This window comes from Denticeps clupeoides, chromosome 3 (genome assembly GCF_900700375.1).
Source record: "Denticeps clupeoides chromosome 3, fDenClu1.1, whole genome shotgun sequence".
NCBI lineage: Eukaryota > Metazoa > Chordata > Actinopteri > Clupeiformes > Denticipitidae > Denticeps > Denticeps clupeoides.
In genome coordinates this window covers 10,643,758-10,671,650 of record NC_041709.1, presented here as the reverse complement: position 1 = coordinate 10,671,650, position 27,893 = coordinate 10,643,758, and the positions used below count along the sequence as shown (strand labels likewise).

Genomic DNA, 27,893 nt, shown 5'->3' with positions numbered 1-27,893 from the left:
GCTAATCTGAGATGTGGTCTCTCCTTTCACTGTTATGAGTTAAAAGGGGCCAGTAATCTGAGATCAGTGCTCTTCATGTTCTGCGGGAAAATAGAAGAAATGTTGGGTGTGTTTGAATGTTAGGTGCATTGAATGAGTTGCATGACACGTTTTAAATACTTAAAATGCTCTTATTCCTTCTTCCAGTATGAATTTAAAGCTAAGAACATCAAGAAGAAGAAAGTGAATATTGTCGTCTCAGTGGACGGGGTGAAAATTGTGCTGCGCAAGAAGCAGAAGGTAAAGTCTTCGCCAGCCTGCTGTCGACATGACTGATGTGTTGTGAAGGCAGAGTCTGCCAGTGCATTACTCTGCATTTCTTCCACAGAGGAAAGAGTGGACCTGGGATGAGAGCAAGATGCTGGTCATGCACGATCCCATATACCGGTGAGTCTGGATAAACCCTGGTAAACAAGTAGATGACCACAATCAGCAGTGTCAGTAATCGCAGAGTATTGTCCACTGTGTACGTTTCATACAGAATCCCATAATTATATATTAGAGCACTTGGGTATTACAAACTGTATAGTATAGTATAAAATACACATTTCAGACATTTATCGCTATTTTTGTACAGTTTAATATCATTATTATACAACATTATTTATAACGTTAAAAATAGTACCTTCACTATCAGCAGTTTCTATATTCATCCTAAAATCCGAGCTTTCTTAGAACTCATTTCTTATTAAGACTCTAGCCTGAAGAACCCCCCCCCATCCCACAGCCACACACTCCCACTCAGTTCATTAGCATTCCTAATGCACACTGCACTAATGGAGCTGTATGAATGTGGTGAGCTTGTGTGCGGCTGGTTTTGAATTATACATGCCATGTGCGTGACTGTGTCCATGTTCTCATATCGTCTTTTTCTGTTTGGCATTTAAACTGTCAGTGGAGTTCAACACACAGTCCGCCCAACTAGTTACCGAATGTGAGTTGGTGCAATGACAGTTGGTTTGGTGATGAAAGTTTCTTGTATATGTATACATGCACAGGAAGCAGATTGACTGATTTTTCCATCCTCACTGTCATGCCACGGCAGGTAGTGAAGGGGAGAGGCACGAACACTCAAAATATTCGGATAAATGGTGTCTAATCAATGGAAAGAAAAAGGCACAATTTCCACAACAGACACAGTTTAAATAGAAAACAACATTAATGCAGGACATGGGGGTGTGGGAGATAGTAACATATAAAGAGCACTAATCACCTCTGCCTAAAAGGCATCACCTTTCGGTGACATCTCACTTAGAAGTAATATTATGCTCCCTGTTCTGTGTTTGGATTGGGATAAGCAGCACAGGACCTCTCCTTAATGTTTATTGTGTGTTTGAGAGGAATAGTTATCCTTCAATTACTTTGACAAAAGTAACAACAATCAGCAAGTTAATAAGTGGCAATAAAGATGTGGTGAAATAAAGATGCTTATGTTGCCTCATATTTTCATTTTGCCTCAGGATATTCTACGTGTCCCATGATTCTCAGGACCTGAAAATCTTCAGCTACATTGCCCGAGATGGCTCTAGCAACTCCTTCAGGTGCAACGTCTTCAAATCCAAGAAAAAGGTGAATACTCCTTTTGTCACATTCACGTTTGGGGCAGTGGTGGCCTAGCGGTTAAGGAAGCGGCCCTGTAATCACAAAGTTGCCAGTTCGAATCCCGATCCGCCAAGGTGCCACTGAGCAAAGCACCGTCCCCACACACTACTGTCATGGCCGCCCACTGCTCACTCAGGGTGATGGGTTAAATGCAGAGGACAAATTTCACTGTGTGCACCGTGTGCTGTGCTGCTGTGTATCACAAGTGACAATCACTTCACTTTCACTTCACATTGCTGTCCAGCAAGGATTGTTGCCCTCTGTCACAGATTTGTTGTAAATTCCTTCCTCAGACCCAGGCCATGCGTATCGTACGGACAGTGGGCCAGGCCTTTGAAGTGTGCCACAAACTCAGTCTGCAGTATGCCGAGCAGAACGCAGATGGACAGCTGGACTGCTCCCCCGACGGCCCCGCTGATGGAGAGAGTGAGAATTCAGCAGAGGAGCCCACCAGTGAGGGTGAGGCAAACAGACGATTGACATTAGCGTTGCCTTTCATTACTCTGTGCACAATGATGTAAACAGGCTGGGAGATTAAAAGTGAAATGCATGAATAGAAGAGCGATAGAAGCGGACTGTGCGGCCATTACCATTTAATGACACAGATAAAACACAAGAGAGAACCCGGCAACCTCAACCAACAAAGCCTCCGGCTTTATCATCCCCTCATGTAAACACTGCACAGCCAGAGAAGCAGAGGGAGAACTTGGCCTGAATTCAAAACAGCAAAAGCAGACATGCAAAAATAATTGAAATATATAAAGATAGCACAGACAAGTAAGGAACACACAGGAACTATGGCCATAACCATTGTCCAAATTGCTGTTATTTGAAATACCTAGTTCAAAGCTGAACACAAAACTATGGACAAAATGTGGTATATGAATGAACTCTAAAGCAGTATATCTTTCTGAAGCTGGATATTGTGCTAGTGACTGTAAAAGTGGTATCTGTCACCTACTCAACTTCTCCTTTTTACATCTTCGATGGTCTTTCATTCAAAGTCATTAACAACCAAAATTTACTGAATGTAATCTGGAAAATTCAGGAATATACCAGTAAACAAGGAGACAGCCATCAAAATAATTGATGTTTCTAATCCAGTTTGTACACAGAGATAATGAGCTCTTACTCTAATGGATGCACAATTTTAATATGAGACATGTCTAATTATAAAAATAATACTAATTATTATTATATAATCTCCATAATTATAAATGGTTATATCTCCAGCCTACTTTGTTCCATAACACCCCGCTGCTTTTCCCAGGTCATCAGCTGACAGGAGCAGAGTGTAAAGAAGAGGTCGTGGGTGGGAGTCCGCCATTACGGTCCATTTGTGAACAGGCTGTTAATGAAGTCCTGCAGAGCCTATCAGAGCTCAATGTGGTCAAACCCGGGAAAACCATGCAGGTGAGACCACACCCAGAAGCCAAGCAAATTTTTGTGTTGCATTTACGGCATTCATCAGACACCCTTATTCAGAGCAACTTACAATCAGTAGTTACAGGAACAGTCCCCCTGGAGACACTCAGGGTTAAGTGTCTTGCTCAGGGACACAATGGTAGTAGTTGTTCTTCTGGTTCAGGGGAGTGTGTTACCCTCTAGGCTACTACCCATATCAACTTGATCACCACTCGTCATCAGTCTGACACAGAAGTTACTAAAGCACATCTGCACTAAATCCTCCATTAGTCTGTGCATTAATAATGTAGTGATGTGAGAACCGATAATGGCAAACTGAAGTAGGCTGGAGGCTGACACTCTCTGTCCAGGAATGGTGTTGTGTTGAGAAGACGACCTGCTGGGTGGGCTGAGCCTCACCTCAGACAGCACTAAAGCTTAATGTCTTGGTTAGCACCAAAGAGAAACAGACCAATTTATCTCTCTTTGCTCTTTCTTTCTAACTCTTTCTCTCACCCTGTATGTGTGTGTGTGTGTGTGTGTGTGTGTGTGTGTGTGTGTGTGTCAGTATGTGATTGTAAATCCTAATACCTTATTCAGGCTGGGAGGCAGTGGTGCTAGCAGACACTGAGATATTGAAGGGAACTGTTTTTATCAAATTTTCTTTAAGAGGGCTCTCTTTCTCTGGCATACAAACACACACGCATTTGAGAGCAGGGGCTCTAGAATGGTGTTATGCAGCCTTAGGGCAGCCAAACGGGCTGGTTTCCTCCAGTGGCGTGGTGTTCTGTGTGGAAAGTGCATGCATGAATTCAGCCATTTAAGCGCATCTTCAGCTTCAGCGGCCCTGCCAGTTTCACTGTGCAACACCCAGAACACCAGTGCTCCACACCCACGCCGCAACACAGCGAGCCCTACTGCATGCATTGCCATGACTCCTCCCTGGAAATCAGATTCTAAATTTTCTCATCTGTGTACGTACTCTGTAGATACACTTTGTAGAAGTACAATTAGATTCAGTGGTCAGAATTTGTGATGGACCACTTTCTACCTTTCAGCCTATAAACATACATAGTTAAAGTGTAGTTAGTGTAGCAGACTATAAGAAAGTTAGTCTAAGTATTCTCTGAAGAGGAAGGTCTTAAGCTGACACTTGAAAAATACTCAGTGACTGAGCTGTTCTGACCTCAAGGGGAAGTTCATTCCACCACCGATGGGCCAAGACAGTGAAGAGTCCAAATGAGTGATTTCCTTGTCCAATCAGTGGTGGAGGGACCAGGCGAGCAGTACTGGAGGCTCGGAGTGTACAAGGTGCAGTACTAGGTATAATAAGGGCTATGAGGTAGGATGGTGGTACCTCATGTTTGGCTTTGTAGGCCAGCATCAGTATTTTGAATCTGATGTGGGCGACTGTAGGGAGCCAGTGGAGGGAATGTAGCAGAGAGGTGGTGTGGGAGAATTTGGGAAGTTTGAAGACCAGTCGTGCTGCTGCATTTTGTATTAGTTGTAGAGGCCGAATGGCATTCAGAGGTAGACCTGCTAGCAGGGAGTTACAGTAATCCAGTCGTGAGATTACTTCGGACTGAAGCCCATTGAGACATACTGTATGTGATTTTGGGCTGTTGAACAAGTATCTGGGTGGCCTGTGTTGAAAGATCAGGCCGGATCCGTCTGATATTGTAGAGAAGGAATGTACATGAGCAGGAAAGATTGGTGATGTGAGTCGAGAGGCAGAGTCAGGTTCGAGAGAGAGGGAGTCGAGAGAAAAGCTACTTGCTTGTCCTCGTCCAAAATAACAAGTGTTTGCTCCTTATCGTTGCTCCTTATCGGGGTCAAAGCCAAACCAGTTCCATATCATGGATGTAAAGGTTTTTTATGGACCAATTTAACCGTTATGTTTTCACTTTCAGCCATTACTTCCCAAAACACTCTGAACCAAACTGTGCAGGGGGACTAAGAACTGTACGCCAGTGGCAAAGTTTACTTTGGTTGGTTGGTACTGTTTCTATAAGGTGAGCATTAAGCGGACTAACAAATGGTGCCATTTAGCTGAGAAAAAAAAACTATTAGAAAGAGCATAGAAACGCAATAGATAGAATGTAGTCTGTATAGATGATACTACGATCTCTCTCCTTTGGCAGATTGTCAACGCACAGATTGTGTTCACAATCTCATATCGTCATATCGCCCACCCCTATGTGTGCTCATTCTACACCCATTACCTGTCTATTGTAATGTTTTGCTGAACACAATTGAAATACTGTTGTCACAGGCTTCACATAATAAAGGCTACCGCCTGCCTCCTCCTCAGTATAATCATCTGCTTTATTTTTGTCCGTTCCCTAAAATGCAGCGCCAGGGTGCCGTCACAGTCGCATTCCTGGAGCGGGCAGATCAGAGAGGTGCAGGGAAATCGAGAATGTCCTCTTTAGTTTTGGAGGGAATCCACATAATCCCAAACCCACAAAATGTTGTGTGTGCTTGTGGAGAGAAGATGTCTAATCCCATTCGGTGGCTGTGAGAGCCTGCTCCACGGAGATAACCAGGGGGAAGGATAGAGAGGAAAAGAGTAATATGAGAGTTTAAAAAAATATGTATTTACAGAGATGTGAAGGGAAAAGCAAAGGTATATCTGTTTATAGAATATGAAAAAGCAGATAATGATATAATAAGCGGGGGAGTGGGAGAGGGGGGATGGATGGAGATGTTGAAGGAGACAGCCAGAGAAATTGGAGTGCATGAAGGGTGGAAGGGAAGGACAGCATCCTCAGCAAACTCGCTGTCTGTCATGGGGCCATGTGTGTGACATTGACAGTGATGCAGTTGTAGTGAAGGTACTGCAGCGAATTTGCAGCTGAGGAACATGCACGCTAATGCTACTGAGGCCACTGGGGCATCACTAGATTTAGTTATCTGTCGTGGGTCGATGCCGCTGTTGGCAAGCACTTAGAAGGAGCGAGAGATAAAAAGAGAGAGAAGTGAATCTGGGGGTAACTTGAGTTCACCTCCTTTAACTGCATAGGAACGTTAAGGAATTTTTTCGAAGGAACATTTCAGATAGCATTTGCTTAAAATTAAGAGATAGAAAGTGACTAAATATTTAGTCTATTGTGTTTCAACAAACAGCTTGGACGTGTGTCTTCAATTGAAGTGCAGAGAGTGATTGCCCTCTAGTGGATAAAAAGAATACAAGAATCAACCCCTCAGTCTAATTTCTTCCACCATCGATGAGATTTTTAAAATTAAAGGAAAAATGTGGGAAATGAAATCTTGAACCATTGGTTGGCTGTGTTTGTTTACAGATTGTAACAGTTTGTAAACTCTGAATTCACCATAATAATTATGTGGAGATCATTTAAAGATTTGCAAACTAAAAAAAAACATTTCCACTGCTACAAGAAAACCAGGTTTGCAAACAAACATAGTCTCAGCATGAACATTGTCATTTTTATCCCACGGATTCTGATTCCTGGGCGTAGGTGAGCTGGGTCCAGAATCTAATGAACCTGTGTTAAAAACTACTTGTTAGAGTATGGTTTCTCAGAGCAAGTTTTTCTTCCACTTTTGTTTTCATGGCTCCAAGCTTTCTGAATTTATGGTCATTCCTCTGTATCCCACACGCAAGTATAGTTATGAATTTACAATTCTGATTATTTAACACCATAGGCTGAGCAGTGGCAATCATTCTTGGAAGGACCTCCCCTGAAAAAGTCAGCAGAGATTTTTTTAAAAAGAACTGAAAGTCACATGATGTTTTGTTTTGTATTTTTTTGTCTTTTTTTTAACTCAGCTAAAAAATGTTAATAAATATTTTTTTATTTCCTCCAAAGTGAACACCCTGTTTTTCTCATGTACCATGGTAAACCAGCTGCAGCAACGTCGGACACTTGCTGTGTTTAACCAAAAATGATCCATAAGTTGCCTTTAATGTGAAACACATTTGAGTTGCTCCACAGCAATATGCCACCTATGGAATGCAGGCAATTCTATTATGATGGCAAATTTTAGCCCCGTGGTGTGTATAGCAGCTAGGCAAATGTTCTATCAAAGTATCAGATTGCTTTGTAGAGAGTTTCTGGGAACCACACCCTCTCCACTGTCCATGTTAATAACAGGATGGTGGATATTCATAGTGTCAGTTTCAGACTGGAAGTGTTCAGTCTATTTTTACAGTTAAAAATGGGCATGTAGTGTGCATGGTCACAATACCAAAGGAATGTGGAGGTTGGACTTGGGACATCACTCATCTAATTAAAAACTAAAAGCACTGGGCACAAACTTGATTATTGCCTACAATCTATACAGAGAAGTTGTTTTTGCAGTACGATACAGTGAACATGTCACGCATGCCTAATGCAAAAATGCACAAGATAGTGATAAGAACTAAATATAAACAGAAAACATACATGGGGGGCAATAACTAAAGTAAAGTAACTTAAGTCAGCTGTGTCTCTAATGGCACAAATATATTTAGCATAACAACTAATTTAGACAATACTGTTGTTTCACTACTGACATGAATGTGGACTTGGAGAGTTCTGCTAAATGCCAGTATCCACTTTGTGGGTCGCACAGACCTAAGCAAGAGCTCATGATGATGGGAAACTGCAGTTTAACATGCGTGCCTCAAGGCAAGGAGTTCCCAGATGAAGAAAGGCTGGTGGGCTACCAGAAAAACTCAGTTGAGCACCACAGGCGCCTTTGGAGAGTCAGTGAGTAAAAGCAATGGTTTGTTTTTGGTTTGGAGAGGTTTTCAGTCACATATTCCGCATTACTGCATGCCAGTTGTCATCCATCCAGGGCCTGGGCTGCCTGTGGCAACTTGTGTCAACAATGCACTGACTTTTTCACAGTTTTATTAACTGCTTAATAAACTGTAGCTTTCATGCCACATACATTCCGACCTGTAATTGATCTGCACAAAATAGTCGGTAAAGTGAAATTTTCATTTTTAAAAAATGTATGTTGCCACGTGCATTCACCACCCTTACCCATTACCTTCTGGTGCAACCCACTACCTTCAAAAGGAATTAATTCCACCAGTGTGGATCTAAGTGATGTTATATGTCATAAATAACAGTTCTGGATTGTGCTCAATACAGGGATATTCTTGAGCAAATCCTGTATCACTTTGTTATGTGAGACTGGGATGGAGTGGTTTAAAGGGAAACATATAATTGTTTTAGAATGAGAATCTGTGGTCAGACTTGAAGATTGCTGTTTGCAAGTGAAAACCATCATGTAGGTTCTGTTTGTTTTTGCTTCACATTAAAGAAAGAAATGACATCTTTAAAGTTGTAGGCTTGTTCTGTAAATTAAATGGTGGAAGCTCTCAAACAATCAGTTTTAATTCCGAGTTGTGAGGCAAAAAAACATGAAAAATTCCAGAGGGGTGAAAGATTTTTGAATCAGGCAGAGATGAGGACGAGTTAACACAATGGGGGAACTCAGATGTAAACATTAATTAAAATGTTTAATTGTAATTAATTACAATTAATCAAATACAAGAATATTGAATATGGAAATTGCTGAAACACCAGAAATCAGTAGTAAATGTAGATGTTATCATTCATTACATATAAATGCATCTACATTTTAAGCATTTTAACATAAAACTAATCATAATCAACATGCTTAACTCACATAAATACAAGTACAATTTTGCTGATTGAAATTTTCCCAAGTCTAGGCAGCCCATTTCAAGTCTCCAATTGGAAGCACTTAAAATCAGTTTCCTTTCAGCATGATGTGTGGCTTTTGATGAGAGTCCCTGGCCTCGGTGATGCGTGTGGAAAAATAACATGTGAGGATGTCCTTCAGGCTTCAGAGAGCCATGAAAAACAACACAGCCTTCAGCTTCTGCAGAGTGGTATTGCACAAAATGTGTGTCTTTTGTAAGCTTGTAAGCCAACTGCAGTATTATTAATATAATGAAAAAAAACTGCTAAATGCAATGTACAAATATGGACATCTCCTTGTGTGAGACTGCCAAATGCGTGTTGTTTTATTTGAAGTTAGGAGTCTTGTCAGCAGTTGCCAACTGCTGGGAAAAGAGCTGTTGCTCGGTTTGTCGACCATTACAAACTGTAGTTGAGCTATCAGTAGCAGTACTCATAGGTGGGCATATTTTTGATTCATTTCAGAATTTGAATCAGAATGGTATCTGCGCTGAGGTTACCAAAATTATATTAGTAAACGTTAAATGTATAAACATTAACACACCCAAAAGGATTATCAAAACTCTGTATAACCCTGTATGCTATATAGACTACAGCTGTAAATCTTGGCTTAAATCTTTTTTCTCATTTTCATTTCCTGCTCGTATCGCATGCAAAGAAGGCCAGGTCAAGTTGGGTTGGCCCTAACTTTTTAGAGACAAAAATAGCTCTAACATATACTCTATATACCCTGCAGTATAAAACCAGGCGAATAAGGACTAAAATTTACAATTTTTCAAAAATTTGCAATTTTTTTTTTTTTTTACAAATAAAATAAATAAAGTTTGTAATTAATCATTTTATTCGTTTAATGTGAATATGTTGAAATTAATTGGGGTTGGGGAGTCTAGGCTTGTCTTGGACACAGGCAGGGGGGCCTTCAGGGCAAAAAGGTTGGGAACCACTGAACCAGAAGACCTCAGAGTAACAGGTTTAAACCCCACTTGCTACCATTGTGTCCCTGGGCACCCTGAGTGTCTCTAGGGGGACTGTCCCTGTAACTACTGATTGAAGGTTGCTCTGGATAATAAATGCCGTAAAACATCTTGGTCAGTATGATCCATAACAATGGGTTGTAAAATTCACATTCACAAGTTCACATTCAGCAGCTCAGTAATCTGCATAAATGTCTTATTGCCCCAAACTGCTTAATCCTAATGACCAGGAGTTTGTGTTAATACACACCATACATATCAACACTAGACATACAGTGGGTATGGAAAGTATTCAGACCTCCTTAAATTTTTCACTCTTTGTTATATTGCAGCCATTTGCTAAAATCATTTAAGTTCATTTTCCCTCATTAATGTACACACAGCACCCCTTATTGAAAGAAAAACAAAGAATTGTGGAGATCTCTGCATATTTAACAAAAGAAAAACTGAAATATCACATGGTCTAGTATTCAGAATCTAGTATTCAGAATCTTTGCTCAGTATTTAGTAGAGGCGCCCTTTTGATCTAATACAGCCATGAGTCTTTTTGGGAAAGATGCAAGTTTTTCACACCTGGATTTGGGGATCCTATGCCATTCCTCCTAGCAGATCCTCTCCAGTTCTGGCAGGTTAGATGATAAATGTTGGTGGACAGCCATTTTTAGGTCTTTCCAGAGATGCTCAATTGGGTTTAAGTCAGGGCTCTGGCTGGTCTATTCAAGAACACTCACAGAGTTGTTGTGAAGCCACTCCTTCCTTATTTTAGCTATGTGCTTAGGGTCATTGTCTTATTGGATGGTAAAATAAATTTAAGGGGGTCTGAATACTTTCCGTACCCACTGTATGTCTGCCAGTGTTATCATATTATCTTGGATTTTGCCATTTGATTATTATACAATTTTATTTTATTATGTAAGTTGTAAGTATGATGTTAGAAGTTAGCTGTTGAGCATCATATTATGAAACAAGGTCTATTCCACATGAAATTTGTAATTAAATTAATTATGTACAGATTTATTAACTTTTAACAACACTATCATGCCAGGTGAGCCTAGGAGAGGGTGAAGTGGGATTATTTACAATGGGAATGAACAGACAGCAAGCAGAAGGAAGAGGCTGGAAAGCACATAAACATCAGATTGTGTTGTGTGTACACAGCTGCACAGAGGGCCACGCTCTGACCTTTTAAATCCTGGTGACTTCACTCCAGAATATCTCCAGCAAGATCAGACATCAGACGCACACCAGATCAGATCAGACATCACACACACACCCGCGATGGCTCTAAATAACAATGAAAACATATTAATTCTATGTACCAGATATAATATGTACCAGACAGTTTTAAAATGTATGTATTTGTTGGCTTTGTGGTCTGTTTGATCCAAGTGGTTGTTTAGGGAGGCTTTTCGGGAATGAAAATTAGCACAGGACTCACTAGACTGTTCGCGATTATGATATAATGAATTTAACAGTCAAAAGGTTTAGTTACTTGGGTACATTTAAGCCCCTGAGATTTTGGTTATTAATTTATAATACATTTGCTTTGTATTCAGTATCATAGGGCCTTTACAGAGCTATAACACCAGTGTGTGTATGTGTGTGTGTCTGCGCATATGTGACCTGATGATCTATGTGTCTCTTCTCAGAACTTGGAGGGCCTCTCGGTCTACACCGTGTCTCCCACTGCGCTCTCTCCCAGCAGCCCCTGCTCACCTACTCTCACACCATTGACTGCCCAGCACTACCTTCAGTTGCTACAGCAAAAGTTATTACAGCAGCAACAGCAAACACAGGTGGCCGTGGCGCAGGTGAGTCTCGAATATGCTACACCACCAGGTTCTGTATTCATACACATTCAAACTCTGTACAGGGTTTCATAGAGTATGCAATTGCTGTGTTCATTCTGTTCCCAAGAACTGCATTATTTTTATATTTAGACTCTGTCTCTGTCACATTTACACGCCCAACCCACTGGACCACAGATGTCTTTGCTGGGCACTTAATTTGAGTCCATATGTCACCTACGTCATAGTTGGCACCACATGTTTTTCTTTCCCAGGGAACAGTTGCATGCTCAGTGTTCCAGTCCCCTTGTCCTAAACAGATGGTTTCTGGAAAAATAAGTCCACATAGACACAGCACATTTTAAAAAGTCAAGACAATGCAAACTTTTTTAGAGTCATTTCTTATCATACCAGTAGAGGCTGCTGTGTACACATCCAGCATAAAAATGCACAGTGAAGTGACCAAATCAGACACTAACACTTGGTCATATACAAGTGATTTCCCTCTCTCTCTGTCACACACACACACACACACACACACACACACACATTTTTGCTTTTCCATCAAGAGGACCTGAAATCAATAGTCTGTTTGAATTGAGTTAGATAGCAATAAAATAGATTACACGTTCAGGGACACTCTAGTTTTCAATATGTTAAAGCAGCAGTTCCTTGAGTCAAGTTGTTCATCACTGTATAAGGCACACCACCTTTTCTGTTTGGGTCAGACCGTGATGAAAATAAAAGCAACTGTCTTAACCCGCAGTGAGGCAGTGGTGGCCCAGCAGGTGTCGACACACTGCTGGTGTGGTGGCCCAGCAGGTGTTGATGACTGTCATGGCTCCCACTGCTCACTAAGGGTGATTGGTTACATACAGAGGAAACATTTGGTTGTGTGCACCGTGTGCTGTGCTGTGCTGTGCTGACAAAAAACCAACCACTTTCACCATATAGTAAAGATGTTTGTACTAGAAACTGCTTTTATGTTGAGAAGACTAAAAGACACCTAAAACACCCCGTTCTGTGAGGCAGAAGTAGCTAGACTGTGGTCATCCTGTATTCACAGACACATCGCTATTTGGAAACTTGAACTATTACATGGGCTATTTCAGTCAATCACAAAGACGTACACAGTTACTCGCACACACACCGACACTAGATATGTCTTTGAGGCTTCCCTGCACAGCACACTGTAGACCCAGACCTGACCCCCGTCTTGTCTGGCAATGTCCCGTCCTCAGGTGCAGCTCCTGAAGGATCAGATGTCAGCGGAGAGCGCGGCGCGGATGGAGGCGCAGGCCTGCGTGCATCAGCTGCTGCTGCAGAACAAAGAGCTTCTGCAGCACATCAGCCTGCTGGTCAAACAGATCAGCGAACTGGAGACCAGGGTCAGGGGAGCACCTCATGGTACGACACACATGTTCACACAACACACATACTGCAGATGAACACTCACTTTCACACATGCACACCCACACACACTGCCCACCAGTTATACTATACATAATGCAAAAAGCCTGTACACACAAGCACATGCACCAATTTGCAGGATACTGTAACATATGGACATATACATAAAAACAACAAATCCACACTGAGTCACTCATACATAGATATGCAGATTAAAGCGCATATAAATAAACCTTAAGTGATCACATACACACCACACATACACACATGTGCGTGTTTTTTTGTATGGGTATGGGTGCCCTATAGAGGGAAGGTACAGCGAGAAATGGTTCAGGAACGCAATGAACTATAATCAGTCCTGTTGCCAAAACTATAATTTAAATCCACAAAGAACAAGGCTGAGTCATCGCTAAAAGTGTGTGTGTGTTTGTGTGTGTGTGTTTGTAAGAGAGAGTGTGTGTGTACTTGTGTGCATGTGTCATATTTCAGGCTAGCAGTTGATTGTGTTATTTTCTCTGTTAGTGAATGCTAATCTTTTACACAGTCCACTGTATCACTGGAGCCACCCTGGGCTCCAGGCCAGACTCTCCCAATCATGCAAACACCGCTCTTTGTGTGTGTGTGTGTGTGTGTGTGTGTGTGTGTGTGTGTGTGTTTGGTAGGAGAAGACACTTCTTGGAGATCTGTATCGACCTGCTCTCTCTCTTTAAACCTGAAGAATCACTACAGCACAGACCCCATTACCTCCACTCCTGCAGGGGCATTCGTCATCACCCCCACCCTCACCGCCCAGGTGGACTGTGCCGAGTCCTACCTTAACCTGCTCAGTCTGGGCAGGGCTAACACCACCACAGCCAATGGGATGCCTGTGAAACCAGGGAGCGCAGAGGACTCGGATGTGTCCCGAAATGACTTGACTATAGCAGAGAACAGGAACTCCTTATCACTCAATGAACGGTGAGGTTCTCTTCCATCTAGTACAATGGCCTGGCTTACTCTTACAGTTACATTTACATTTAAGGCATTTGGCAGACTCTTACTGACTCTTACAGACTCCTTACTCTTCTCTCAACTCTCACTCTTACAAGTTAATCAGAGCATTCGATCAAAATATATTCTGTCAGGTTGTAATAAATGTCCTCATACAACTTGGACTATAACATCAGCCACTACTGCACTTATTACACTAAATTAAAAAAAGGAGCAAGTTGATAAGATTTTAACACCTTACACCCAAAGGTAATTTCAACCAACCGCATTGCTGCCTCCTCCTCCTCTTTCTCTCTAATCAAAAGATGATAATGAAGAGAAGTGTGGGCTGGGGAGAGAAGAGAAAAAGAGGGAAGTAAAAGTAAAAATAGCTGAGACGTGTCGGTCTGTATTGAGTGAGGCACTGCTGTGTGTCCAGCGTTTCATTTCATCTACCTTCCCACTGTTGGGTATTCATCAGTTGTTTGCATACGCATTTTATATGCGAGTGTCAGACACGTAAGCCTCCATGTCCACATGTTTACCACTTCCTCAACATTTCCGCGTAACCGGAAACCTGACTCTTCACATCTGGGCAAAATTAAAGTTCTTTCACAAAAAAAGGAAAAGGAGGCATGGAAACTGGAGAAGTGGTATCCCGTTTTCCACTCTGTCATTTTTCAGCTCTGCATTACTACCATCTGGACCTGCTGATTAGATAATGTCCAGGCCAACATTTCATTTTAACATATTATTTTTAAATCTAAATAATCTAAAATCCTTTATGCCTTCTTTTCGTTTTATGCCTTTGTCTACAACCCTGCATCGTCCTTGATCTCTCGCTCCTCCCCTATGCACGGCACTGTAATGTAAAGGTGATACTGCTTGCCAGGACTCTACTGGTTTCTATGCAAACAGAACTAATGAAAGCAATGAAACACCCAGGCTACCAGTCCCACAGTGTTAGCCAGTCTTGCCGGTATAGTTTGTGTGTGTGTGCCTATGATGGAGAAGAGAAGAATCCCATGATTAATCGTATTCTGCTGTACTGTGCATCACTGAAGACAGCAAACTCAGCTCTGGACTTCTCTGATTGAGTTTCTTTTGAATTAATTATTTTGAACTAAATACCTTACAGAGCGAGAAAGTAGAGGGTGGGGGTGACTGAGGATGTAGGTGGGGGAAGTTAGAGTGGTATGGCAGGGAAAATGGAAAATCCTGACCTTTCTCTGTCATGTGTATTCATTAGTCAGAGAGTGTGTATGTATTTTTGGGACACCTGCTCCTGGACAAACATCATGCATATATTTGTGTGTGTGTTTCTTATTGAGGAACAAGAGAGTAGATCCTTTCTAACTAGATGTGTTACAAACCATACATAACATCAAAATACCTTTAATTAATTAGTAAACTAATCAATTAATTAGTTAATCAATTGTTTATTTATTTTGACAGCTTCATTTATTTTGTTTATTTTGATCATATTTTTATGAGTCAAGCATCCTTCCTCTTGGAACCCAGCAAAATGTTATTTAAGTGAAGTGATTGTCACACACAGTGTGCACACGGTGAAATTTGTCCCCTGCATTTAACCCATCAACCTGAGTGAGCAGTCGGCAGCCATGACAGGCGCCCGGGGAGCATTGTGTGGGGACTGTACTTTGCTCAGTGGCACCTTGGCGGATCGGGTGGCACCCAATGCCACCACTACCCGCTAGGCCACTCTTTGACCTAGCAAAGGTTCAAATCCCAAACCACCAAGGTGCCACTGAGGTCTCCTTTAGGTACCGTCCCCTCACTCTGCTCCCTGGGCGCTTTTCATGGCAGGACACGGCTGCACAATGACAAAAAGAATCGTATTCACTTTAAAGAGTTCTGCTTTGTGTTAGAGTCACTGTTACAGGTATCCTGAACCTGGATGAAATTGGTAGGGTGAAATCAAGGTGTCCGTGCGTAATTCTCACTGCATATGTTTTTAGTCTTAAATCAGTCTCTTTTGTAGATGATTTTTGCAGTCATCTGCTCTTGCTTTGCAGTGCTGTTGAACACAAATGTAGTTGATAATGTTGCGGCTGCCAGGTAATTTACCCCTTCAGCATAATTGTTGAGCTGAGTGGAAGTTTACAGAAGCATTCTCCGTCTGAGAATGAATCTTGAGTCCATATACTGTATTTTCATGACATTTTAGATGCTTGGTATTTTGAGCAGCTCCCGGCTGTGCTGTGGTTTTGGAGGAGAGTTGTTGTTGCTTTACTGGCCTGGTGGCTTTATGAGGTTGTACTTTATGCTCTGTCATGCTCCAATCATCCTTCCTGTACACTATACACAGTCACTTTCTCTCTGCTGGCTTTCCCTGTCTCTGCTTTACACTGAACTGACAGCACATAAGAAAAGGACATATTATGAAAGATTAGCAATGATTTTCATGTATAAGACTGTTAGACATTTGGTATAAATAGTATCATATTCCCCAACTAACAACAGTCATATTGTAAATTCACTCAAATAACTGACTGTACAGTATAGTGTTTGGTAACACCATATTCACTTCTGGCCAGTTTCTGATTGAGGTTGGCGGACACAACAGTGACACTGACTTGGTAGTGGGGTGCCAGTGATGTGTTGGCAGGAGGTTGGCAGGATTTTTATAGTCATTGTCAGTGTCCCTGCTGGGTACAGAGAATGCTTCACTGCCTAGAAATTCGCAGCCAGCCGCTGTCCTGTGGTCAGGAAGTACTAAAGCACCATGGACACAAACTGGGACACAGTCCATTGGCTAGGGTGACTAGGAAGAGTGAATTGATAATACATATATATTCAAATATATGCAAAATATTCCTGCTTATTAGAAGCTTGCTCTGAGTGGTTGCTCTCTCCATCTCCACCATCTGGACACCATCATGGTCATTATGTCACTTTCCCCTTTTCCTCCCCCTCTTTCAGCTTCAACCCCCGCATGTCGACAGGCTTTCTGTCATTCCTTCTGTGTGTGTGTGTGTGTGTGTGTTACTGGTTCCCCTCTAATGCTTCCCTCTATTTTCCCTTCACTCCCCTATCTTTGACTCTTTCTGTTGATTCCGTCTTTCATCTCCAGCCTTGTGACAGACTTCTGCACCACAGTGACCCCACAGGATGCCCGTTTCCCATAGCGACTGCTCTCTATCCTTCACACCCAGGTCATCTCGGCCCCAGGCCATCTATGTTTTCACAAAAAAAAAAAAACGTCTTACTCAACTGTGTCACTTCATGTGTCTGGCATGACAGAATAGACCCTTCACCAGTGTTTGATTATAAGTAGGCATTCTTGAACCTGTCCTGTAGTCGATTAGGCTAAAGCCTGTCTGTATTGACAGTGCATTTCAGCAACTTCTCATCTGATCTCTCTCTCTCTCTCTCTCTCGTTAAAACACACACTTGTTTTGCCTACACTGTGAGGACCTAAGGTCCCAAATATGTTTTCTATGATTCATTAGCTTTAATCTAATTTAAATGTAAATATTAAAGTTAATTTATTTTTTCATTAATTATTTTTATTGAGGTACAATGTAGAGAATTGATAGAAACAGCCCTGTGTGTGTGTCGTGTGTGTTTGTTGACTCTTGATTCTTGTTTCTCTCTGCTCTAATGCAGGTGTGAGGAGCCTCCTCTCCTGCTCATCCTCTTCCTCATCTAACCTTCATCCATGCATCAGTTCTATTCTCCTAGTCCATTGTTTCTCAAATGTATTTGTGCTGGGGACCAATCATGTCAAGCTTTGGTGCTGCAGGACCACTGCCAACCACTGTAACCCAGTGGTCAAGTAAATGGGCGATGCCTTTTTGCCTCCGGCATCATCTGAACATTCTAGAATGCTAAAACAAGGTGGGAGGGGACATGGCACGGAGGGGCATGCAGTGAAAGCAGCGCTTAGATCAGACCTGATCTGACTGAATTTTGGTTGTTGCAGAAGAGAGGCTCCACAGACTGGTGCTGGTCCACGGCCCATTGTATGAGAAACGCTATCCGAGTCCAACTTTTTATAATAAAACAATTTCTTTCTCTACCATTCCACTTTACCCTTCCCTCCTCATGAACATTACTTTTACACACATCTTCCTGCTTTTTTCCCGTTCCTTTCCTCCTATCTGCCAGTCTTCTGTGAGTATAACCCAGCATGAGGAATGTTTGGCTTGCCCACTAAGCATGTGTGTGTGTGTGTGTGTGTGTGTGTGTGTGTGTTGCATAGTTCACCAGTGCTGTCTTGAATACTGTGAATGCACATATCCACAGCGATGGATTGTTGCAGTGTGTGTGGGTGCCTCTGTTGTGAGTGACGTGTTGTGTGCCACCGAGTATACGTACGTGTGTGGGTGTGCATTTCAAGAAAGTTGACAATGACAGGGAAGAAGAGGGAACATCAGGAACCAAACATTCAGTAGTGCCTACTGCTGATCTAGAGGTTGACATGATGTACAGGGATTTTCAGTATTTCCTCTAACAGACACAAGTCCTTGCTCTTTCGCCCTCATCCCTGGTTGCTGCACCATTTACACCATTTCTTCCCTCGTTTTCTCTCTCTTGCTCCATTGATCCCTGAGGGAGGTCCACTTGCCTAACGCAGTGAAAGTGGCCTTACTACAGTAACAGCTGTTAGCACCTCATTTATAACAGCAGAGATGAAACAAAGGTCCCAGCAGAGGAAAACTGTATTGCACGTTATTATACTCTACTGCACCCTGCTGACCCTTACTGTACTTAACCACGTTCAACAACATCCTACCGTACGTTACCCTGTTGCTGGCTACTCCACTCTAATTACACTGTGTGCACTGTGCAGTACTCTGCTGTACTTTACTGAACTGTATGTTCACAATACATTATACAATTTCTTTCTCTACCATTCCACTTTACCCTTCCCTCCTCATGAACATTACTTTTACACACATCTTCCTGCTTTTTTCCCGTTCCTTTCCTCCTATCTGCCACTGGTATCCAGTATCATCGTGTCAAAGTTCAAGACTTTAATCACTGTATGAGAAACTGCAGAAATACTACAGGATTAATCAGACAGAAGTGATGGTAAATCACACACTGTACAGTTTTCCCTATTGTTTATAAAGAGCTGTGAATATCTGCTATTTACATTTTGAAATTGTATTTTGAGGGATATTTTATCTTCAGTTACATAGATATAAAAAGTGGACACTCCCTTGCTAAACATAAAAATGACAGAATTAGGAGATCATTGGCATCATGATTATCTGCTGGTCCCACCTCTATCATACAGGTGAGACATGGTAAAATTAACAGTATTTTATCATGGTCCAGTTTTGGAAGAATTTATTATTTAAACCTGCTCCATATCTATTAATATAACAATACTGTTTGTCATATTCAGACAAAAGCTATTTTCCACACACCGATGTCAATATAAAACATAATGCCGACAATAATAAATCTTTTTGCGTGTGTGAAAATCTGGCAATATTGTACAGCGGTCATGCGTATTTCAGGCTACTGGACTGTGCTACCCACCTTATTGCATTGTACCACCGTCTGACCACCGTCTGGCCTACTCTGCTGCGGCCTGCTCCCCCTCTAATGCACTCTCTCACAATCAACTTCAGCCCGCTGCACGCCACAGCATTCTACCATCTGTTAATGCTCGACTGAGCCCCGCCGCACTCTACGGCACACCTGCATGCACAGTGCGCTCTGCCGCCACTAATAAAAAAAAAAAAAAGAAGGTAGCTGTAGGGCTGCTACAATGAGAAGGATGGGCGAAAAAAGAGAAGGAGCAGGAGAGATGGCTGAACTGCTGACTCAGGTCACATGCTAATGAAAGGGAGAGTAAACCGCAACGGAACGTATACCTCCACTCAACCCCCAGCAGGAGGTTCCTCTCTGAGTGCCGCGAGTGCGCTTTGTTGCGGGTTTATTTGCTTGTGTGTGCGCAATTGCACGTGTGTTTATGTGTGTGAGCAACTTGGGAACGTTTGCTGGTCGGCGATAAAACAAAATGCATGTTAACAAAATATAACGATTAAAAAAAATCCTAAGCTAGGAGTCGCCTTTGATAAGTAAGGTTAGGTTTTGCAATAGCCATTGACTTTTAGAATATCTTTTTCATATTCAAACATAACCGTGTGCGTGCACACTGTGGGTTCTCCTTGCTGACTGACTGCAGTGCAGTTATTTTTAGCATCAGCTCTGGGCGCTGTTGATGGGCGAGGGGGAAGCCTAAAAGCCCACCGCCCCCCCCCCCCCCCCCCCCCCCCCACCTCCTGCTCTCTTCCTCTCCTTTCTTTCCCTTCTCTCTGCCTTTTTATTTCCCCCCCCTCCCCTCCTGCTCGGGTACTGTGGTACAGAGATAAGTGCGTTTGCACACAAACACACCGCCCGACAGTACACAACACACCGCGGGGCTTAAAAATGGCAAGTAGCGGCACAGAGGAGGAGACGGGAAAAAGAGAGGCGTTTGTATTGGTGAATATAGCAGAGGAAACAGCAGCAGGCAGGTATTGATCACTATCCAGAACCGCCCCGTCAGCTGCGCCCGTATTGGTTATTTATGGGCGGTATTTGGTGATCTCATCTCGTGGGACTTACTTGTTTCGCATTAATTATTCATGTGAATTTCTTGCATTTTTGTTCACAGCTTTAAGGAAATTGTTCCCAAGCTGGACCCTCCCCCCCCACCTGCCAATCGCAAGCGACCCGTCAGGATCCTGTCAACAGGGTCAGACGCGGGGCCCAAGGCAGCAGCCACATCCTCGGCCACGGCTACCTCTACAGCCACGCCTGTGGACGTGAACGGATTTCCAAATTCCCCCCCCTTCCCAGATGTCACCCCGTGTTCTGTGTCTCCTGGTGATTTTTACTCCTTCAGCAACGGCGAGATCACGTCAGGCTCGCCCAGCGAGGATTCTGGGGTCCGCTCGGAGGAGAAGTCTCTGATCTCACCCCAGCCGGGAGAGGACCCGTTTGAGGACCACGGGTCCACCTTCCTCTCGGCCTCCAGCACATGTAGCAGCCTTCTAGAGGACCGGCCAGTAGAGGGGTTGGTCACCCCACCACGCCCGGCCACGCCTCACAGCTACAGCCGCACCCTGCCGTTCTCCTCCCCGATGAACGACACCTGCCTCCACATCAGTCTGAGTGAAGACGAGCTGCTGGAGACCACCGCCTGACACCCATCCAGACCCCTACAGACCCTGCTGGCCTTCCAGGCACAGCTCTTATCAAAATGGCCCGAGTGCTGCTGCGGACCAGATTTCATGGCCCGGACACAATTAGAGAAGGATTCATTCCGGATGAATGAGAAGTCACCGTTTAAATTATCACTGACAGATGGATAGATCTGGATTTATTTTTATAGTTTTGAAGATAATTAGCCATTTGTAGCTGTTAAGAGTGTAGAGTACACTGCCTGTGTTTCACTGTGAGTAACCATAGTCAGAACCAGAGAGAGCCAGTCTTATTTTTTTATAAAAGTCGAGACACACTGTAATAGATTTTTTTTAGGCACAGTCGAGACTGACAAAGAGCTGTCTGTTTTGGCTTTTAAATGTGGTTTAATTTTTTTTTTATGTGTTTGGATGTGCTGCTTATTGAAGATAAGTGAGAAGAGGACTGATGGGAAAAGAAGGGAACAGGAAAGTCATTTGGGAAATGAAAAGGGAAGGTGGGAGAAGATGGTGTAAAACGCAGTCTGAGGCCTGAGTAAATAATAAAGAGCAATGCATTCTGGAATTAAAAAGCGCAAAGCTTTTAAAGCAGAATGCATACACGCACACCCCGCAATTTAAAAACAATTATGGTGTAATTCTGAAGCTGGAAACTGCACAGAGAAGCAACCCGGTGGAGATTTTCACTCGTTTGACACGTAACAGGAGACGCAGGGACATTTGCATTTCTCAGTTTGTTCCGTAATGGCAAGTTTGTCTCTAATCTGTCCTTGCACTTGGCGTCATGGTGAATTAATGTAAGATCGTCATCACCTCTTTTTGGGGGAGGAGGGAAGGCTGCGGTGGTTTTTACGGGGGGCAGAGTGAAAAGCGGGTTCACGTTACATCACAACAAGCGATGTGCTGTGAACGGCACGCATCTCCCGAGGTGATGCATGGGAGACAAGTCGCTGGAAAGAAACACACAGGGCTCAGCGCAGAGGAATAATAAATGTGGATGATGGGAATAAAGCAGGGCTCAGGATGGAGGGATCTGAAGGGGAGGGTTAATGTAGCGAAGAGAAGGATGACAGTGAGCAGGTGGGGTGCGCCGATACTGTCCGACGTGTCCCCACGCAAGCTCGCAGCAATAATGCCGCAATAAAGCCGAGGACCTGCTAAACACCACAGGGGTCATGGCTCGTCATTTCACCCCTCACCCTGAAACGTTCCTCTGCGGAGGTAACATGTGGAGTTCGTGAAAGCAATCGATCACAATGCTCTGTCTAATTCAAGTAATTAGTTGTAGACTAGTTAGCGTTTGTGGGAGGGTGAGGGTTTACCTTTCTACACAAAAGAAAACTGACTGCAGGGTCGTTTCACACTGCTCGATGCTTTATTTTGTAATGTCCTAGGAGTGTCTTCTGAAAACCCGTTACTTCGTGTAGATGATGCCTGTGTCTCCACTGGACATCCCACTTTACTACTGGACCCGACTCGCTAGAATTCATTCTAATATGCAGCAAAGCCAAGAGGCTGTGGGCATTTGCATATTTTGTAGCTTACTTTCTGGCAGTTATCTGTGTATTATATCATAGAAGTATACACACACACACACACACACACACACACTCGCGTATACTTGTGTGTATGTGTGTGCTGTAACCTTCAACCTGCAGAAATTGCATCCAGTCATTACATTTTTAATATTTAAATTAGTCAATATATTTTATGAATCGCAATTATCTTGCTACATTTTTATAATCATGCATGTGTTTGAATGATCTCAACGTGATCAATAACCTTGAGCTTGTGTAGCCGTGAGGCCAGCTGTCTGCTGCTGGGGCTTTCTAAGGGTCTGCTCGATACCGACACCCTCAAGAGGCCATCGATTCACCTCACATTGGACACACACTAAGCGTCGGCGAGGCCAAAGCTGTGACAGAAAAGGGATTTCTTTTCCGACAAGGAAAGGAACAACGTTCATTCTTTACATGTGTGCGATTAAACTGTTTCCGCCTGGAAATGTGCACTATACTGTGATGTATTTGGGACATATAACTGTCACATCAGGAACGATATTTAAAGAGTTGCGTGAGAGTTTCCCAGAAATACCATGTTGGAATGAACTGTTCAGTACTATTTAATAAGAAATAGATCCATTATGCTGGCAGCCAGACATTATAAAAAGATCCTGATTGCATAAACGGTTGTGAGGAAAGTCAATTTACATGCATAAAAACGGCAGGGGACTGAAAATGCTTCCCTGTGTCACCATTACCATGTACGAGAGCTGCTTTATCATATAAAAACCAGAAATGAACCAGGACTGTTCTAATGGAGACTGAGGCTGTCAATTAACTAAATGTATTATCATTTTTAAATTAATCAAGCATTTTGCAATTAGTAAATCACCGTATTCGTAACTACGACAGAGAAAAGACACTCACACCCAAAGACACCATTCAGACAGTAATTTAAATGCACGTAAAAAAAGACAAAATTATTTTGGTTTTGGTTAGTTAAGCTGGGTACCTTTTAATTTTGTAAATTTCTGTGTAAGGACAGATTCAAATGCTGTAAACCATGTGCTTGAATATTGTCATTTTGTCGCTCTGGTTTGCACTCTGCATGTCTGATAAAAAGATTCGTCCAGACTCAGGCGTGTTGCGGACGCTCCGCAAAGGAAATTGAGTCGTTTCAGGACTTCAAATGCCTTTTGACATCAGAAAAGCATGTAGGCTCGAGAAGAGGTGAATGCATCCCTCCAGCTTGTTCTGGTTATTAATGAGACCACCTCTGACAGGCTAGTAGACCATGAAAAGCTGCGTGATTCTGGCCAAAAGCCATTTTTGAGCTGCTGTTGGTCCTGCTATCTCCAAACACTCAAGAGTTCGGCCCCTTTTGAAGGACGGACAAGCCCTCAGAGGGAAACTGATCGATCTCCCGTTTCTCACACTGCAGCGCAGCCCTCTCTCAGCCAGTCAATCATTGCCACCTCTCAATCAAAGGCTCGCACAACTACACACGGCAAACAAAATGTCTGGAAATAGATGCTCACGCTGGACTCGGTAAAAGCGGCCGCAGCTCTGGTGGCACTTCGTAAATCTAAAGCCATAAAACACAGTGCTCCACCCGGCTAAATGGGAAGCCCTAATTTAGGCAGATTTAAGGCTTGTTATTTCTGCTTTCGTGAGCTGGGAAACACGGAGTGAGCAGCGCGGCGCTAAATTCATTTCTGTGGCTGTGAAATTCCCATTAGGAAAAGTGAGAAGGTTGCGCGAGGCTCCATTAACATCAATCAGCACCAGTTTTCCTTTTTACTTTTGGCCAAAGAAGAAAAATACGTTTCAAAAAACCGATACTGCAGAACAACTACATTTTCCACTGCACATGTGAACATGCATGTTGTTTCTGTTAAAGGGAAAGAATCCCAGATGTACCCTCTGAATGGAATAATTCATGGTTTGGTGTAGGAAATTTAAAAGATCAAATTACAGCATAATATTTGCACTGGCAGCTGGAGACAAAAGCGCACTGTGGTTTCTTTAAGTATGCGCCACATCCCGAGAGCTTTTACCACAGTCCAGCACAAGGTTCACTACCGCTTCTCAGTATGGCTGCAGCAAAACCGTTTTTCACGTTGGTGCACCAAGAGCGCGTAGTCTTGTGCTGGTCAACGGTGGCACTTACTATTCTCAAACTGGCTCCAAGCACAGAATTGGACTTGTCTGCTTGTGTAAGGTTAGGTGTCTTGTGGCTTTACATAAATAGAAAGAACTTCTCTGTATCTTGATTAAGAGAAAGTAATTAGCTTTTATTTGTTGCCTAGAACATGATCTTTGCTTATGTTTTTAGAAAGAGTTTTAAACGGGATCATTTACAGTTGTCACTCACACTTTTTTGAACCCCCGCCCATCAGTACGTCACATGCACAAACATTAAAAATCGTTTCCGTCTTCACTCGCTTTCCGTAACTCACTTTTTCACACTCACAACTATGGACAATTCAGGGTGACCAAGCCACCTAGTGTTCATGCCTTTGACCCGGAGTAAACCTGCGCCAGCATAGGGAGAACATGCTAACTGGGTAGTAGTAGCCTAGTGGGTTACATATTCACCGCAAAGTCACAGGTTCAAACCCTGCTTACTGCCATTGCGTCTGTCTCCATGGGGACTGTCCCTGTAACTACTGATTGCAAGTTGCTCTGGATAAGGGCAATTGCTAAATGCCATAAATGTAAATATCTGAGCTGGGAATCAAACTCACAACCTTGGAGGTGCGAGGCCATGCTGCTAACCGCCACAGCCCAGTTCGACCCTCTTTCTGTTTTTTTGTTTTGTTATTATTTAATAATTAATTTATTTCAATCATCAGGACATTCACTAGCAGATAAGCCCTAATGTTGCAGACATATGTCGGCAAACCTAACTTAGCTCTCCATGAAGTAGGAGACGTTCATAACAGAGTTCTGATGGCCTTTCTCAGATGGGTGTGTGTGCAATGTGAGTGGAAGGCTGCCATGTTTTGTTAAGTGTGTGTGAGCATCTGTCCCAGCAGCAGACACAAACACGACTCAAGTGTTTACCAGATGAACCAGAAATAGCCTGAAACACCAGCCACACTTGGTTTTTGTTGATAGCGTATGCTATGCATGGTCATAGTTCACCAAACACAGATGTGCATACAATAAAGCAGCCAGGCAGAAAATGGGACTTGCATAGAGGAGGCGAACATCTACAAATGTACTGTGGTGCGACAAACAGAGCTCGCTGGCGAACGTCAGGTGGGTATTAGGGGAAGTACAAAATGTATGCAATACCACTTCAAATTAACACAACTCTGTTTAGTCCTCCGTGCTCTGGAGGTTTCTGTTGACCAGATTTACATTAAGACAACATCTGTGTTGGTGAAGCCCTCTACACCTTTTCTGATCGGTTTAATAAGAAATGTCTACCCTGAACAGATTCTGACTTGTAAGAGCTGAAGGGATTTTTAGATCCCCACCTTTTGGGGATGTTACGTAGGTCTCTGTGCTGTCAGGTGTCTTCCTGAACGCTCAAATCTCAGTTGTTTTCATTTGCAACTTCGCATTGAGCCAATTTTTTTTTTGCATGAAAAATGCAAGTATTCTAATAAAACATTTGGCATCATGTATTTTGTGAACTTAGAAAGAAGTAACACTTTGACAGTATTTTCATTTGACGTTATTCTAATTTTCAAATATACCCAATCTGAGACTACACAGAAGTCTCTGCTTGGACAATGGTTATATTTTCTACAGTTGTGCTTGGATTCTTTTGAATAATACAGTAGATGCAGATTCCCAGTTATACGAACACAAGCCGGTGTGTAAGTATCTGATTAATGATTAAGTCCTCATTCACAGGCTGAGGGTTATGGAAACACACAGAGGTAATCTAAACCTGCGACGAGTGGGGCTATTGCTCAAACACCACCATCACGTTTGATTTCAGAGAAACACTCCCTCTTACCAGCAACACTCACTGGTACAGAGGTCATCCGTCTCTGTAGGTTCGCAAAAGTACAAAATACATTTTTCCCCCTCGACACATATCTACATCAGTTAAATTATGAAAACCTCCCTTACTGACTTGCACACACTTATACATTTCTTTTAAGGACATATGGAAGTTACTATGTAAAAAAGGCATTGAAACTAGGTAACACAGTATAGAAAATGAGGGTTGAACCTGTGACTTTATGGTCATCTTGTTCGTAGACAAGTGTTTTACCCATTAGGGAACTACCACACACAATGCATTCTCTCTCTCACACACATACACACATATATACAGCCATCGCTCTTCATTTGCACAGAGGCATCCATGCCCTGAATCAATCCAGATGTCTCTTGACTTATAGACCTGCTGCTTTGTGATCAATGACATTGTTGATTAATGCCTTGCAGGATCATAGAGCCCTCTCTCTCTCTCTCTCACCCACACACACAGACTACAGAGAGGGCAAACTTTCCTATTGACTGCATTACAATTAAGTGTGTGTAATTCATCCTGGCTGAAAGAAGCAAAGAGCTTTCCCGTGCTCCCTTCATTAGCAGAGTGAGCCTGAACCCATACCCCAGACCACACAGAAACCCCCCCTCTGCCCACGTTACACACAGTATACGCTGAGGGGAAGAGTGAAGAAAAGATTCCTTAACTGGATTCTTGTGTCACAATCATCAATTCAGATGCCCACCAGAGAGTATCAATGAAAAAGACGGGTCGCTTCTCTACTGCACCAAGTTTTCACCCTGACACCAGCTGATGCAAAGGCCATCCTTACAATGCCGTCGGTTCTCATGTTCTCGCTTGAGAACACTGTCCCTTCTCCCCACGTTACAAAAGACTGCAATTACAAACACTGTCAAGGTGTACTGCAGAGGCTGTTTCTGAGGAGTGTGTGTCGGTGGGTGACAAAGAAAACGCTCTTCACGCTGTAATCTGAGTCGAAAACCTCCATATTAAAGGGATGATTGGTCTGAGCTCACATGCTACCTGGCTTTTTTATTGCTGTTAGCAAACATAATTTTTTTTAGACTTTCGAGAAGGTTCCAGAACAACATTGGGTTTCATCCAAGTAATTGAGTAGTGGGTTTAATCATGGATTCATAGTTCAAATGGCTGTTTTTCTCTGAAATTGCGATCTCTGCCTTCGAGTGTAGGAAGCCATGCAAAAAAGAGATCTGTTTACAGACCCTTCATTGGCAATAAATGGCATATATATTTTTGTAAAAGAACAAAGAGTTCCTGGGGTGTGTGACTCCGTGGATGGTTAGTTGCCCAATGTACACACATGCAGAAGATAAGAACATTTCTGGACACATTTGTGGAGGTTATCTTATCGTTTATGCCAGAACA

General features: G+C 42.8%; 1 protein-coding gene across 3 annotated transcripts in view; it reads left to right on the top strand.

Annotated features, from left to right (window-relative positions):
* Nucleotides 1–23,489, top strand: part of LOC114786565 (carboxyl-terminal PDZ ligand of neuronal nitric oxide synthase protein) — a 45,650-nt gene extending 22,161 nt beyond the window's left edge. The window contains exons 3-12 of one of the 3 annotated variants that reach the window (XM_028973774.1): nt 187–279; nt 368–426; nt 1,500–1,608; nt 1,935–2,100; nt 2,912–3,054; nt 11,347–11,508; nt 12,726–12,891; nt 13,653–13,851; nt 17,995–18,000; nt 20,501–23,489. In XM_028973774.1, coding sequence (XP_028829607.1) covers nt 187–279; nt 368–426; nt 1,500–1,608; nt 1,935–2,100; nt 2,912–3,054; nt 11,347–11,508; nt 12,726–12,891; nt 13,653–13,851; nt 17,995–18,000; nt 20,501–21,032 — 1,635 coding nt within the window. In that variant the 3' untranslated portion in view covers nt 21,033–23,489. Of the gene's footprint in view, nt 1–186; nt 280–367; nt 427–1,499; nt 1,609–1,934; nt 2,101–2,911; nt 3,055–11,346; nt 11,509–12,725; nt 12,892–13,556; nt 13,852–17,994; nt 18,001–20,500 lie in introns of all 3 variants that reach the window. The other 2 variants (XM_028973772.1, XM_028973773.1) reach the window with 2 other exon arrangements.
* Nucleotides 23,490–27,893: the final 4,404 nt, after the last annotated feature.